The sequence below is a fragment of the Pelodiscus sinensis genome, chromosome 7 (assembly GCF_049634645.1).
Source record: "Pelodiscus sinensis isolate JC-2024 chromosome 7, ASM4963464v1, whole genome shotgun sequence".
Taxonomy (NCBI): Eukaryota; Metazoa; Chordata; order Testudines; family Trionychidae; genus Pelodiscus; species Pelodiscus sinensis.
This window is the reverse complement of record NC_134717.1, coordinates 4892070-4907553: the sequence shown is the minus strand read 5'-3', so window position 1 is coordinate 4907553 and position 15484 is coordinate 4892070. Positions and strand designations below refer to the sequence as shown.

At 44.1% G+C, this 15484-nt stretch overlaps 1 protein-coding gene across 1 annotated transcript in view; it reads left to right on the top strand.

Annotated features, from left to right (window-relative positions):
- The window catches only part of CNTNAP5 (contactin associated protein family member 5), a 461788-nt gene that overhangs the window by 221840 nt on the left and 224464 nt on the right, over positions 1-15484 (top strand). The window contains exon 7 of the mRNA XM_075933060.1: positions 9244-9387. Coding sequence (XP_075789175.1) covers positions 9244-9387 — 144 coding nt within the window. The remainder of the gene's footprint in view (positions 1-9243; positions 9388-15484) is intronic.

The window sequence follows — 15484 nt, the reverse complement described above, 5'->3', positions numbered from 1 at the left end:
GACAGACCCATCATCCTTATGGGATTGCACTACACTGGCAATACCCACTTCTGTGCAATCACAGGCTCCTTGCCTGAACTTTGGGTACTTTTCTCCCAGCATGTCTGGAGTGCAGAAACAGATGGCTTAACAGCGGCACTCATGCACATGTGGATGTCTCCATTGGTCAGCTACCCAACGTTCTAGCCAAATTGTGAGAGGCCCTTTCCTTATTTGTCATTGTCCAATGCAGAGAGGAAGAGAGACGCCAGTGCCCACAGGCACTAATTAATCATTCTCCTGGCCAGATGACATTGCTGCTGCCTTCATTAAATCCTGGCACAGAATTTCTATTTGCTCCCAAGTAAAATCCTCACTCCATTGGAGTTGATGGTAGGTTTGTCGTTGACTTCTGTGATGCCAGGATATAATTTTTGGTGGAGCTTGGAGCAGTTTAGGGGAGTTGACCTAAGGTACCACAGCTGATGGTGTGTTCTCTCATTCCCACTAAGGCACACCATGGGTTTTTGTTCAAGAAAAGGAGTCCTTGGTGTTCATTCTGGTGGTCTCATTCTAGGAAATTGGTGAACCAGCAGCATGTGGATGTTTAGCTTGAAGGTAGCACTCACATATGGATGGGCCAGCTCTTGAGGTGGAATTCAGGGTTGTTGCACTGTTCTGGCTTATTCCTAATAACAATAATTGTTCTGATATTCTGTTAGCAATTACACAATTGCTAACAAGCCCCGCTCCTTCCATCCTAGGCCCTGCCCCTTCTGGGGGAAGGGGAGGGAGGTGGTGCCTGTCCATGACTACATACATGCCTCAGAATCAGAGGGGTAGCCGTGTTAGTCTGAATCTGCAAAAGCAGCGAGAAGTCCTGTGGTACCTTATAGACTAACTGAAGTGTTGGAGAATAAGCTTTCATGACAAAGACATGCATCTGACAAAGTGGGTCATTGCCCACGAAAGCTTATGCTCCAACACTTCAGTTAGTCTATAAGGTGCCACAGGATTCCTCGCCGCTTATGCCTCAGAATGGCATTGGATGTTTTTCTAAGAGATTATAGAAAGACTTGGATTCTCCCACCCAGTGGAAGATGGGACATGCTCTACTTTTGGGGAAGCTCACAAGTAATTTTGTTTACCAATGATCCTCCTCAAATGCTGTTTTGTAAATGATGTTGCATTATTATATGTTAATATAGTCACACTCAGCGACCCCCGTCACAGTGTCATTTTGATAGGGGCTGTACAAACCTGTACAAATACACTTTCCATGGTCCCAACCGCTTACGATTCAAGAAAAGTGACACATGACAGCTGGTGGCAGAGGGACCAAGCAGATGCATATTTAGTTTTTTTATATGAATAAATACACTTATTTTTTGTTACAAATAGATAAAATATTAGTTTCATTCTTAAAGCTAGTGAGAGCCTACAGCTTTGGGTGACTGTGTTGAATTATGGTTGTGCCACATGTCCTAACTGAAACCAATAGACCATAACAATGTAAGAATGACCCTATTTGATGAGACTAATGGTCCAAAACGCTTTGCATTCTATTTCCCAACCGTGTGAGTTCTAAAATGCCTCACCTGTTATGTCCGGGGTGGTAGTTGTGGTCCTGGAGGTAGCTGGCATGTCCCTGCAGGCCCTGGGAAGGTCAGCAAAGGGGGGGTCTCTATGTGCTGCCCTTGCCTGCAGACACTGCTCCTGCAGCTCCCATTGATCAGTAACGGAGAACTGTGGCCAGTGGAGTATTCTGTTTTCCAACCAGTGCTTCAGAGGGAACTAACAGAACAAGGCTTTTATCAAATCATCCACTCCTAATGTCCAGTCCCAGTATCTACTCCAGGGCTAGGGAAGATGTGGCCCCGGGGCCAGATTTGGCCCACCTAACACTTTGAGCCGGCCTGTGACCTACATCTCTCCACTTTCTATTTCTAGCCTCCTGCCTGTGCCAGCGAATTTCCAGGCAGTGGCTAAGGCAGAAGGATCCTATCGAAATGGCTCCCGGCTCCCAGTTGTGATGCTACCCCAGCAGAGGCCAGAGACATGAACCTTTTAAATATCTGCAGCCACCCCGGGAAGCTGCGTAGCAATGCGGGAGCAGCAGGGCTGGGAGCTGCGAGCCCTTTGCTGTGTTTTTTAATTCAAAGTCTTTGGCCCTACACAGCTCTGGAAAGAGGCTAGTCCCCAGTTCCATCCTTTCCACTCCAGGCCCCGCCCCTTCTTCCCCAGGCCCCGCCCTGTCTTTCTCAGGCCCCAACCCTTCTGGGGAAGGTGATCCCAGCCCGTGACCATGTACAAAAATTCATTGTGGCCTCCTTGTGAAAATGATTTCCCACCCAGGTCTAGAGCATAGAGTCGCATCTTTGACCACCTTTATTAATAGCCATTGATTGACCAATCCTCCATAAACTTCTATCTCTGCTTTTTTTAACCCAGTTATATTTTTGGCCTTCACATCATCCCTTGGCAATGAATTCCACAGGTTAACTATGCACTGTGTGAAGAAGTACTTCCTTTTGTTTTAAAACTGATGCCTCTTAATTTCATTGTGTACTTTGCTTTTTGTGTTGTGAGAGGGTGAATAACACTTCTCTTTTCACTTTCTCCACATCAATCATGATTTTATAAGCTATTATCCTCCTTTAGTGATCTCTTTTCTGGGCTGAACCATTCCAGACTTTTAAATCTCCCCTCATATAGAACCTGTTTCATACTCTTGGTAATTTTTCTTGCCCTTTTCTGTGTCTTTCAGTTATAATATATTTTTTTTACGATAGGGTGGTGGGAACTGCACACAGTATTCAAGATGTGGATATGCCATGGCTTATATAGTCGTATCATATATATTGTAGCCCAGTGTCTGAGAGTCTGTAATGCCGAAATGCTGGCTGTTCTCTCTGGGGGGCGTTGTTGCCTGAATCATGTCCTTCACCTCATGCCATGGCTCTCGGCTGACTTCTGCACCGCTCAGCCAGGCCGCCGCAGGGGAGCCCAAACAGCCGCTTGCTCCCACGTGGTGGCCCAGCTGAGTGGCGCAGAAGTTATCTGAGCGCCACGGTGGGAGGTGAAGGGGGCGGGGCGGTGACGTACACGCCCACGGGGTGGGGCCTGGACGAGCGTGCATCCCCGAAAGAGACAGAGGAGAGCGGAGAGAGAGTGAGAGACAGGCGGGGGAGAAGAGAAAGAGAAAGACAGAGAGAGAGGCAGAAGGTGGAGGAGAGCTGTGAGAGACGGGGGAAGGCAGTTGGAGGAGAGAGAGACGGAGCAAGAGACCAGGGGCTCAGGAGAGAAGACCAACGTGGAGGAGAGACCTGAAAATCCCGTCTTATGATGGGATAATTGGCTAGCTATGATATATTCTGTCTTATTGTCTATTCCTTTCTGAATGGTTCCTACCTTTTTTTTTTTTTTTTTTTTTTTTTTGACTGCTGCTGCACACTGAGTGGATGTTTTTTAGAGAACTATCTATTATGCCTGCAAGATCTTTCTCAATATAACAGCTAATTTAGACACCATAATTTTCATGTATGTTTACCAAAGTACATCGACATTACACCTGTCATGTTGCTTTCTTGGCACCCAGTTTTCAGAGTTACCTTTGCACCTATTAGCTAGGTCCAGAGCTGCCTGCAATCTTGAGTATTTTTTCCACCCCTTTCTTCATCCCCTTTTCCAAATCATTTCTGAGTATGTTGAACAGAACAAGTACCAGTATATATCTTTGGGGACCCACCCTTTTCTGCTCTCCATTCTGAAATCTAACCTTACCCTTTATTTCCTGTGTTTTAACCAGTTACCGATCCATGTGAAGACTTTCCCTCTTATCCCATGACAGTTTAATTTACTTAGCCTCTCATAGGGGACGTTAACAAAGACTTTCTGTAAGTCAAAGTACACCGTATCTGCTATGTTGTCCCCTTACGGTTGAAACCCTCAAACAATTCTAATAAATTAATGAGATATGATTTCCCCTTTACAAAAGCTGTGTTGACTCTTCCCCAACATATTGTGTTCATCTAGGATTCTGATTGTTCTGTTCTTTACTGTAGTTTTAACCATGTTGTCTGGTACTGAAGTTAGGTTATTGGCTTCTACTTTCCAGGACTGCCTCTCTCTCAAGCCCTTTAAAAAAAATCAGCATGACATTAGCTATCCTCCAGTCGTTTGGTACAGAGGCTGATTTAAATGATGCAGTACCTACCCCAACTGTAGTTCTACAATTTCATATTTGCGTTTTCCTTCAGAACTCTTGAGTGAACACCATCTGGTCCTGCTGACCTATTACTTTTTAATTTATCAATTTCTTCCAACCCCTCTTCTACTGACACCTCAGTCAGGGACGGTTGCTCAGATTTCACACCTAAAAGAACGATTCGGGTGCGGGGAACATTCTGGCATTGTCTGCAGTGAAGATGACGCACCAAATTCATTTAGCTTCTCTGCAAGAGTCTGTTTTTCTCGGCTGCTTCTTCAGCAACTTGACACTTCAGTTGCCCCTCTCCAGTTTCAGAGGGAGGAATTTGGATGTTCCCCACACTTCTGGATATCTAGCTATGAATCTTCATTGCCCTGCCTCTCAAGCCTGATTTTTGTATAGGCTTTACAATAATGTGACTCAAGAGGCAGCAGAGAAGCATAGCTAGAATTGGTTGACAGTTTTGGAACAATTTTTTGGTGAAAATTATTTTTTTAATAAAAAAAGCAATTATTTTTGTGGAAAATTTTGTCACCATTTTGTTTTCTGAAAATGTCTTGCATTTTCTGGATTTTGTTTTCAAAACTTATTTAAAACATCCTAGACAATTCTTTTTTAAATAATGCACGTCCTTTAGTTCTATTTGCACATCAGATGCTTTCTGTTTCTTCTAGGCTAAAATTCCTGTGAGTAATTATCATTCTCTTATATATGCATGTGTGGGAGTGGATTTGGAGGAAAGCAACAACAAGTAGCCGAGCGTGCAGGAATGATTCATGAGGAAAGACAAAAAGAACAAAACATAGATTGTTTGGATAAACTAGTCGGGCCATAATGGGTGATAGGAACGTGATTAATTTTTGGATGTATGTAGGACGTCCACACAAGGGGATCAAAATAGATATGGTGGGTGGTTATATCTTGGAGTTAAGGAATGAAATTTACAAAAAGGAAAATCTAGGCTAGATATGAGCTAAAACAGCTCAATATTGAGCTCTAACATATTCTACTGGAGATTTGTCTTCAGTGGAACATTCTCAAGGGCTTTTTCCATCCCAGTTTAAAGCTGTGCTTCAAAGACCATATCCAGTTGGTTGGAAGAATAAGCTACTTGATCTTTTGGCACTTCCTATTTCTCCACTTCAGTATAACTTGAATCTCTCATCTTTGGTGCACTGTGGATGCTGAGAGGTGTTTGGTATTAAGTAAAGCTTACACCCCCAGTGCATTATAAAGAAGTTTAATTAGCCCAAACTTTCCAAAGAATCTGTTCCAATAGGCACTACAGACCATATTCTCAAATAGTGTAAATCAGCATAGCATCACATCAGTGGTGATGAGACCATTTACATTAGCTCAGGATCTGACCCATCAGGGTCAAAAGTCAGTAAGAATGTGTCTTCCATCAGCCTTTGAATTACTCTAGTATTTCAGCTTAACACTAAAGACAATGCAGTCCAATGGAAGGTTTTTCAGCACTCTTAGGGCATTAAAGGCCTTGCTAAATGTAATAAAACCATTAATTTGGTAATTAAAATGATTACTGATCACTAAGGAAATTGTTTACTCAATAATTCAGCACCATAATTGATATTGATTTCTGCTTTTTGAAACCCAGTAGAGAATTCCTAAGCAGGAGACTTAAGTGAACAGAAAATGGAAGAAAAATGAAGGAACCAAGAGAGTTCAGCAAGAAATAATATTCTTAGCTACCCCCCCAAAAAAAGCTATTGCATAACCCCTTGTGCCAATAACAAACTTGAAAGTCATGCAGAGTTGAAAACTATTTCACTCTTTATTGCCTGTATTAATTGTCCATCTATACAATGGAGTTGATGAAGATTAGATTTACAAAGCAGTGGTCAAGGTTTTATCTGTGCATCTTCCATTTACCTTAATGCCTAGTCTAGCCTTGCTCTTTTTTCCCCTTCCCCTAAAAAAAAGTCCCACTCTTGAAACCATTGGTTCAGTCCAGTCTTGAGAGAAGTAGAAAAAAGGTCTATACTCTCTCATGAGGAGAGATTAATAAGAGTGGGACTTTTCATTTTAGAAAAGAGAGGAGATATGACAGAAGTCTATAAAATTGTGACTAGTGTGGAGACAGCAAATTAAAAAAAATTACTTGTTCCCATAACACAAGAACTAGGGGATCACCAAAAGAAATGTATAGATATCAGGTTTTAAATAAACAAAAGGAAGTATTTCTTCAGGCAACATACAATCCACCTGTGGAACTCCTTGCCAGAGGATGTTGTGAAGACCAAGACTTTAACAGGGTTCAAAAAAGAGCTGGATACGTTCATGGAGGTTAGATCCATCAATGGCTATTAGCCAGGATGGATCGGAATGGTGTGCCTAGCCTCTTTGCCAGAAGGTGAGTATTAGTGACAGGGAAAGGATCAGTTGATCACCTGTTCCCTTCATTCCCTCTGGGGCCTCTGGCATCGGCCACTGTCAGACGACAGAATACTGGGCTAGTTAGACCATTGGTCTGACCCAGTGTGGCTGTTATGTTCTAGGTTGCAGTGACCCTGTCATGCAGTTTAGGTCTATACAACAATCGGAGGTGCAACTGTAGCCCATGTACCTGAGCTAACTGTGATCTAGCTTGCTCAAATAACAAGAAGAATGAAGCCATGGCAGTATGGGTTGCAGCTATTTGAGTGGCTTCAATGCTATTGTTCAGGCTAGCTAGATCCAAGATAGGATGGGGAAGCATGGTACAATGTCAATGTACCTGTAGAGGCTGAAGGTTTATATGACACACAGACCAAGTAAGTTCTCTCTCCAGCCAGTGGGGCTGGACAAGATATATAAGTGTAAACACTTGTGGCTCCAGGAGTTTTACCTTCACTATTGCATTTCCAGCACTGCTGACGCTAGCTGCAACAGTGGGGATTCTATTTTCAAATGGGTCAGGACAGAGTAGATAAGACCTAAAGGGGAACCCCCACTCGGGGGGAAAAAAAACCCAAGACCCACTCCCCTATCACATCCCTGTTGTCCCCATAGAGATAAGGGGTAATTCAATCCACAGCTACTTGGTAACTGCTCCTCTGTACTCATGCGCTTCAGAGCGCTCTGTCCGAGTTTTCTGCCATATGCAATCCTCAGCCACCTAATGCTAGTGCTTCTCTCCTCCACTAATGAACTCCTCGACTCGGGTATCTGCAAAGCCACACATGGAGGTATTTTATCTAAGGGTGCATCTATACAGCAGGGCTTAACTTGAAACAAGCTACACAAATTTAGCTACACCAGTTGCGTAGCTTATTTCAAAATAGCTTATTTCGAAATTGAGAGCATCTACACAGCACTTATTTCAAAATAGAGCATTCTTCCTCTGACTTCCCTTTCTCCTTGTACAATGAGTGTTACAGGAATCAGAGTAGGAAGTCCTCCAGCTTGACAGTATTTCAACATTATTTTGAAATAACTGTCTGTTGTGTAGACGCAGGATAAGTTATTTCAAAATCACACTAGTGATTTTGAAATAATGTTGCTGTGTAGACTTACCCTAAGGGTGTGTCTAGACTACCTAGTTTTGTCGACAAAAGTGGACTTTTGTCGACAAAACAATACCAGCGTCTACACTACCGCGGAGTTCTGTCGACATAACGTCGACAGAACTCCGCGGTTTTGTCGACGCTGGTATACCTCGTTTTACGAGGCATAACACTTTCTGTTGACAGAACTCTGTCGACAGAAGGTGTTATTGCCTGTAACACTGCGTCCAGACTACGGAGTTCTGTCGACAAAGCGGCTTGCTTTGTCGACAGAACTCCATGTGTCTGGACGCAAATTGTCGACGGAAGTTTTGTCGACAAAACGCGGTAGTCTAGACGTACCCTAAAAGAGCTTTTTCCTTTGCTTGGTTATAATCCCAAATACCATCTCAAGGCAAGCTCAATGCCAGCATGAAAACTTAGAGCAAAAATAGTCAAAATAACATGTTTATCATAACAGACTGTTTGGCATCAGTATGCTGCTGCCCTCTACTGGGTGTAATCAGAACTACTCTATTGGTGTCATATCACCCGTATTGTTCATGTAAAACGGGAAATCTCCTGTCACCCCTGTGACAGGCCGTGGGCTTTTTGGAGCAGAAAAATCCAAGTTCTAGTCCTGCTCTGAGGTGCCCTGGCAAGCAGTGACGTCACAGGCATCAATGGATTGGAGACGGTGTTATCACAGTTATGCTTCTGGATGCCCCTTGATGTTGCCAGGCAACAGATGGTGTTTTGTGACTGTCTTCCATTGTCAGTCTAGCGGGTGTTATTTCCTAGATCAGATTGTCGGAACTGGCTGTCACAGACATCACAATGATGATGTTCCTGTGTCCTTGTTTGTATCCTAAAATGATTTTGTTGACAATTGTACTGATTGGGAATAGTCATGGAATTACTTTAGTATGAAGGCCATGCCATTTAACATTGGGTGATTCGCTCCCAGAAGAGCTGTCCTTGCAGTTCATGCAATGCAGAACGCTGACGTGTCAGGAATTTTCACTGGGGGGAAGTGCCTTGCACCTTCACCATGGGTTAAACACAAGCAATCCACTTATGAACAGAGCTTCACCATATCCCTCTGAAGTACTACTGCCGACATTCAACCATTGGGGGGAGCTGCTCTAAATCGCAGTGCCCTAACCCTGCCCCACACCCACTGTTTATTGTTCGCACTTGCTATCTTCATTGATTGCCATGAGGATTGTTACAAGTCCCAAATGGAATCAAAGTCCCTCTGCATTAGGGGCTGTATATGCACACAGTGATTGTGGAATCTAAGTAGAAAAAGCAGAAAAATGATGGAAGTGGCAACAGAGAAGTGAAGAGACTTTCCCAAGGTCAAATAGCAGCTCAGTGTCAGAGTCAGGAAAAAAACTCAGGGCTCCATAGTCTCACCCCCATCCACTATCCACTAAGGCCCGTGCTAGCCTTACATCACAAGATCTTCTATGTGTAGCTTTAACTCCTCTCTCCAGATGCTCCACTCCTTCCTTTCCCCTACATTTTGAAGTTGTAACTGAGTGTTGTCTTTGTTTTTTCCCAAAGCTCAGTTTTGGAGGGATCCCAGTCCCAGGAAAGCCAGGAACCTTTCTGAAGAAAAACTTCCTTGGATGCATCGAGAACCTTTATTACAATGGAGTCAATATAATTGACCTGGCAAAAAGGCGTAAACCTCAGATCTACACCGTGGTGAGAACCAGTTGTGTCTATTTTTCTTCTTTGATTCAACATTTCCTTCCATTCCCAGACACTGACAAGTGCTGTCTCTCCTACCAGATGATTTCAGCTCAGATTAGACTGTTATGTGTATAGTTAGTTCAAAGGATATCTGCTTCTGCTCCCGCAATATCAGGAGGGTCATTCAAAAAGACACATACCCAGATGTGCTAGGTTTGCTGATATCCAGCTATGCTTGAGTCTGGGGAGGCTGAGTTGAAGGAAACTTTTTACTCTTTAATTAATTTTGGATTGACGTCTCTGGGTCTCTCCAAAGATTCGGTGAGGCCATCTAGAGTACTAAAAGCAACAGAGTCAGAAACTGGTCAAACTCTCACTGACTTTGAGCAGAACTTTATTCCATGAGTAAATTCCCTGCGTGTTTTGGAATGTTGGAGAGAAGTGTTTCCTGGGGAACTTACTGCATATATTTCTAGAAATAGGGCCAGACACGGAGGGAAAACATTGATTTCTAAATGAACGTGTGAGTGATGCAGCCTGAAGCATTGAATAACACACGATTAGTATATTTTATTCAGGTATTAAGTATAGATTGGATCAGTGATCTGGAAAGCCGTACTTCTTACAGCCCTTCTCCCACAAAACGTTCAAGTGTTGCGCTGCAGTTTTCAATGGCTAGTTGATTCCTAAACGTTACCTTGCGTGGTGCTGCCGCTGTTCCATGTGCAGATCTGACAACTGCATAGTGAGACTATAGGGTCAGGGTGTTCTGCCTGTGGCGTTCCAGCTTGTGTTGTGTAGACAGTCATGGGTAAAAGTCCTTTTGTACATATGCAGAGTCACCATTGCTGAACACAGACTCTCCAATAGTCCTCACTTGCACAAGGCATTTTGCTCTTCACGGGTACAATAACAACCCCCTCCATGACACAGGTGGTGCCATTCTCTTCTCCATCCCTAGAGAATGTGGCAGTGGAAGACTGTGAAAAGGGCCACTGCCTCATGAAAGCTCTTGTGAAGAAAAAAAGGCCCATCCTTTAAAGCAGTTGTTGTCTTTAAGGGATGATTCTGTACTCCCGGAGAGTCGGGAAGTCATTCTATAACATTCCCCAGTTGTGCTTGAGCTTTGTTTTATGTCGCTGTGCTTCGTGAGGTAGCACTGAAGCGGAAAACATGGTGAAATGGAATACAATGGCACACAGTGAACCCAGGCACACAGTGAGGTACAGCAAGAACTTTGGCCTTCCCCTTCAAACTATCCGTTTTATACCTGAGATCCCCATACATTTAACACCTGAGGAGATTATGCTGTACCGTGGTCCAAAAATTGTTCCACGCTTTTTCTTCTCTTACCTTCTGCTCCTCCCTCTTCCCTCCCCCTGTTCACTTTGTCGTTCAAGCTGGAGAAGCAACTATATTAACAATGTGCTTCTCCAAGTGACAAGGGGAATACGGCCTATCTAATCCAGAAGCCAAATGACAAGTCACTGTCCCCCTGACTGAAAATTTAAGCCTGGACCCATGAGTGTTACACTAGAGAAATAATTATTCCTGATTAAATGGCTTTTCCCTCCAAAATGGAGGCAGCCATGAATGGATTAGTCCAGTAGACACTAGTAAAATGTAAATGAGAACCTTGTGCTGGTGTCTGTATTGGCTGGTGGCCACGTTAGGTGTGGAGGCAGGCTGCGGATGGGGGATTTGGCTAGTAGGGAGGGTGCAGGAGTTGGCTGGGGTCTTGGCAGGGTTGTGTGTGTGTGAGAGAGAAAGAGAGAGGGGCATGAGGTGAGGACGGGTGACAGTCCTGTGAGCAGTGTGACACTGAGAACATTGTGTTTTAAGTCACTATGTGGGTCTTTCTTGGAGCCTTTGAGCTGGGAGGAATTATGATACTTCAACTCCAAAGGCAGAGACCTCTCAGTGAAAAAAAAGAAAATCTTGATCAATAAGAGGAATGGTCCTCAAAATGGCTAGTGCAAGGGAAAGAAAATGCAGATTGTCAATATAAAGCCTGCATTCAGACAATATGCTCGGATGGTGCATTTTATTATGGTGGCACTTTTGTCCTTTTCTACAACTCATTTGTAGTCACTGGACTTGCAATAAACGCCCATCGGAAAAGGCCTCCAGGCAACGTTTTAGGCTTCAGGTCACCCTTTAGTGAGATCACCCCAATGTTCAGACCTGCTTGAAAGAGACATTGACTAGAACATTCAGGGGAACTAGATTGAGTGTAGGAAAGACGTGGTTAAAAAATACAGCTCTTGAGTTTCCCCACACCGTGCCATTGTTTCTATTCAAGTAAAATAGAGAATGTTCCGCTCCACACACCCCAGGTTCATAAATACATTGATCCATGTTTTTAAATACCTGGAAGAAGCTCTGGTCTATCTGAGATCTGGCAGGAAAAGTGTCAGGCTTTTCAGTTTCCTGCTGTAAACAGGAGTAGTCAGCTCTCGTGCTTGAAATCCCATGTCCGCTTGCCAGGCTGAATCTGGGAATGCTGAGTCAGCCCAGTGAGGGATGTGGTGACATACAAATGCATCAGTGTACTCCCTGGGGAACTCACCACTTGCAGGCATCAAAGAGTGCAGAGAAATCGCTAGTGACAGGAGAATGCAAACTAATAATTCATTCCTTTCCAAACAAGCTGTTCCGCTCAGCGGATCTGAGGCACTATCATCTTGAGAAGAATGTGCGTGTCTGTGCTCATATCTCATTCTGCCGAAGCACTGTTGTAAGCGTTGATGGTCACCTCTCGGCGTCAGTCCAGTCATTCCTAATTAGTGCCTACAGGTTAGAGACTTGGAAAATTGGGATTGGTCCTGCCTTGGGCAGGGGGCTGGACTTGATGTCCTCCTGAAGTCTCTGCCAGCTCTGTGATTCTGCGAAAACAAAGCCGTTTTTACGTGCATGCTGATGGAAAATGTGTTGGAGCCGCAGAGAGAAAACAGATGTGGATAACCACAGTGCCTTCCCAGCTGTTATTTTTCCAGAGTGCATCCTCATTCCTGCAGAAGCAGATGGGCTACTGGGGAAAAAGGCTGCACCTGCATCTCAGCCTACCTCAAGACCTCCTGTGCGGGACAGTTAGGCTGAATCTGCTTCACTGTGGTTTTCCCGTTTGCATTTTTCTCTCTTCGAGGTTTTTGCCTCCTTTTGCATGAAATCTTGAAGCAGCATGTGAGCAAAATAATGAATCCCACAGCATTTAAGTGCGTTCCAAATGAAGCAAAACAAGTCCCTTCCAGCCATAGTTGGCAAGACTCTGAAACAGTCGCCTTTTCGTTCCCTCTCTCGAACTTTCTTACATTTTAATGTCTCTGTAGCTGGTTGATCAGCTCCGGGAGCATGGCTTTTGGCTGGCTAGCAGATGGGGTAGCTGGGACACTTCTCTGGACACCCAGGACTTTGCTTCATCCTTGTCTGCACTCAGATGGGTGGCAGCTCCCTCATACAACCAGCCTGTCAGCCAATCAAGTCCCTTCCTCTGGGCTGAACCAACTCTGACAATAGCTGCCGACTCCCTTCAAAGTGTCCCCTGTGGACAGGAATCCCATCTCCTCCGTTCCCAAATGAGTAGAGTACCTCAGATCATGAGGGTCACCTCAGAGCGCCAGACTCGAATGATAGTCAAACACAAGGAAACATCTGTTTAAACAGAGCAGAGATTCAAATTAAAAACCAGGGTGAGTGATGAAAACCGATGTTGCGTGGGAAGCAAAAGCATAATATGCGAACGAGAGCCTATGCCTATTAATAGTCACCAGCCCTAGAATCTTAGCGGTGTAAGGGATCTCAGGAGGTCATCAAGTCCAACTTCCTGCTCCAAGCAGGCCCAACCCGAACAAAATCATCCCACCCAGGGCTTTGTCAAGCTGGGACTTAAAAACTTGTAGGGATGGAAATTCCACCCCCTCCCTAGGGAACCCATTCCTATGTTTCACCACCCTCCTAGTGAAATAGTTTTCCCTAATATCCAACCTAGACTTCCCCCACTGCAACTTGTGACCATTCGTCCCCGTTTCCTAGCAAATAAAGCAGATTCTCATTCTCAGTCTTCTGCAGCATTTGCTGGTCCCAAGGAAGCGGGATACAGTAGTCGGTCATCAAGCATCCTTGCTCATTAAGGTACTGCTTCAGTGAATGGATGAAGAGGATCTTTCTCCACTCTGTGCCATACTCAATCTTTTATTGGTCTTTAATCACAGCGAGAGTCCTCCTCTTGCTGTCACGTCATTCCTTTTCACTTCCAAATGTCAATATTTATTTTTGGTGGCTTTCCATTGACTTTTCTAGGTTGTTTTCGCAGTGGACAGTAGCACATTGCATTGCATAATTAGCTGGGAGGAGAGAGTAGCAACTTCCTTTCTCTCCCTGAAAGAGCCATCAATGAGAGAGAGAATTCCCTGGTGAGAATGTGCAGTTATATTATTCCTTTAAACATTACTGCATACATATCTCACAATGATTAAGAGTATCTGTTCGTTCCAAGCTTTCAGTAGAGATGTTGCCTGCTTCATTTTATGGCTAGAGACCATGAAAACAGCGTATTTGGTGTTACCGGGCTAGTCAAACATTGAGGGAATGAGAAAACAAATGCCCACTCTGATTAAATGACAGTTTAGTTTTAAAGTCTTATCCAAAGGACATGTGATCAGTAATCTACCTAGTACTCTGTGTTCAGGCCCACTGATGGGATAGGGGGCAAAGGAGGCAGCTGTGATTCAAAGGGCAGTGGTGGCAAACAGAGCCCTGGGCCCGGTAAATCTTTGTCAAGGGCTGGGGAGACGAGGACTGTATTTCAAGCAGCACTGAAGGCTGGCTGGCCTTAGCCACGCCCCTTCTGTCCTCAGCCCCACCCCTTTCACGAGCATGGAGCCAGCCTTCCCACTTTGCCCAGGGCCCACAGCGGCTCATTGTCTCTGTCCACATTGTGGCTTCGTCTTCCCTGTGAGTTCTTCTGGCAGAAAATATGCTAATGAGTGACTCATTAGCATAAGCCAAAATCTCATTCGCATATTTTCTGCCGTTTCGTTTTGCGCAAGGGTTTTTTGCACAAAAAGAAGCAGTGTGGATGGGGGGGTTTTGCACACAAAAAAAATTTTGTGCAACATCCTTATGCCTGTCCCGGAGAGGTGTGAGAATCTTGTGCAAAATGAGGGGTTTGCGCAAAAAAAGAGTCCGCATTGCTTCTTTTTGCGCAAAAAACCCTTGCGCGAAAAGAAACAGAAAATATGCTAATGAGATGGTAACTTATGCTAATGAGCCCCTCATTAGCATATTTTCTGCTGGAAGAACTTGCAGTGAAGACATAGCCTAAGTAGGAGGGAGGGCTGAATTAACCAGTTTCGGAGATGGAATCGGAGCTATTCATACCAATGGTTCTTTAAGCCATTTTTTAGTCGTCTTTGGCCTTACCATCTTTTGACTCAGAGTTGAAAGGGGAAAACAAATTCAATAAAGAAACTAATAAAAAACCAAGTTGATCAGAATTGCTTTGCAGGCACTTTTCTATTTTAAAGGGGATCGCGCTGAGTTTTAATAATAATAAAAAAAAGCCCTTGCTTGCTGTTACGCTTTGTTCCAAAGAATAAAATCTAATAAACCACAGACAAGTTTACCCAGGATTGGCATAAAGCACAAACCAGCACTGCGATAATTCACACATTTCAGCTAACTCATCTGTTATGTTTACTGTCCAGTACGGTGAATGTAACAGACCGGCTTTACTCTTGTTTTCCCTAGTCAACTGCAGAAGAATATTGAGAGATCTGGACATTTGTTTAATTTATTTCTTGCTGTGGTTCCCTCCCTTGCTAGGACTCCCTCCCCAATGGGAAGGATTTCTAATTTTTTTTTCGAAGTAGCTTTATAGCGGTTCCCATCACTTGCTGCCAAGTTTCAGCGAGGGCTGAATATTATGGAGTGATAATGTTCAGTTACTGCAAGTGCAAACGCTGTAAAATCTTTTGTTACAATGTTGGCCTGTGACCTAAAAGCTCAAGAGGCTGAGGGAGAGGGGAAAAAAAATCTCAGAGCTGTTTAACCAAGTATATAATCCTCCGGAGTCCCACAGGGAAAATACTTCAGTCTATTGAATGCTTTA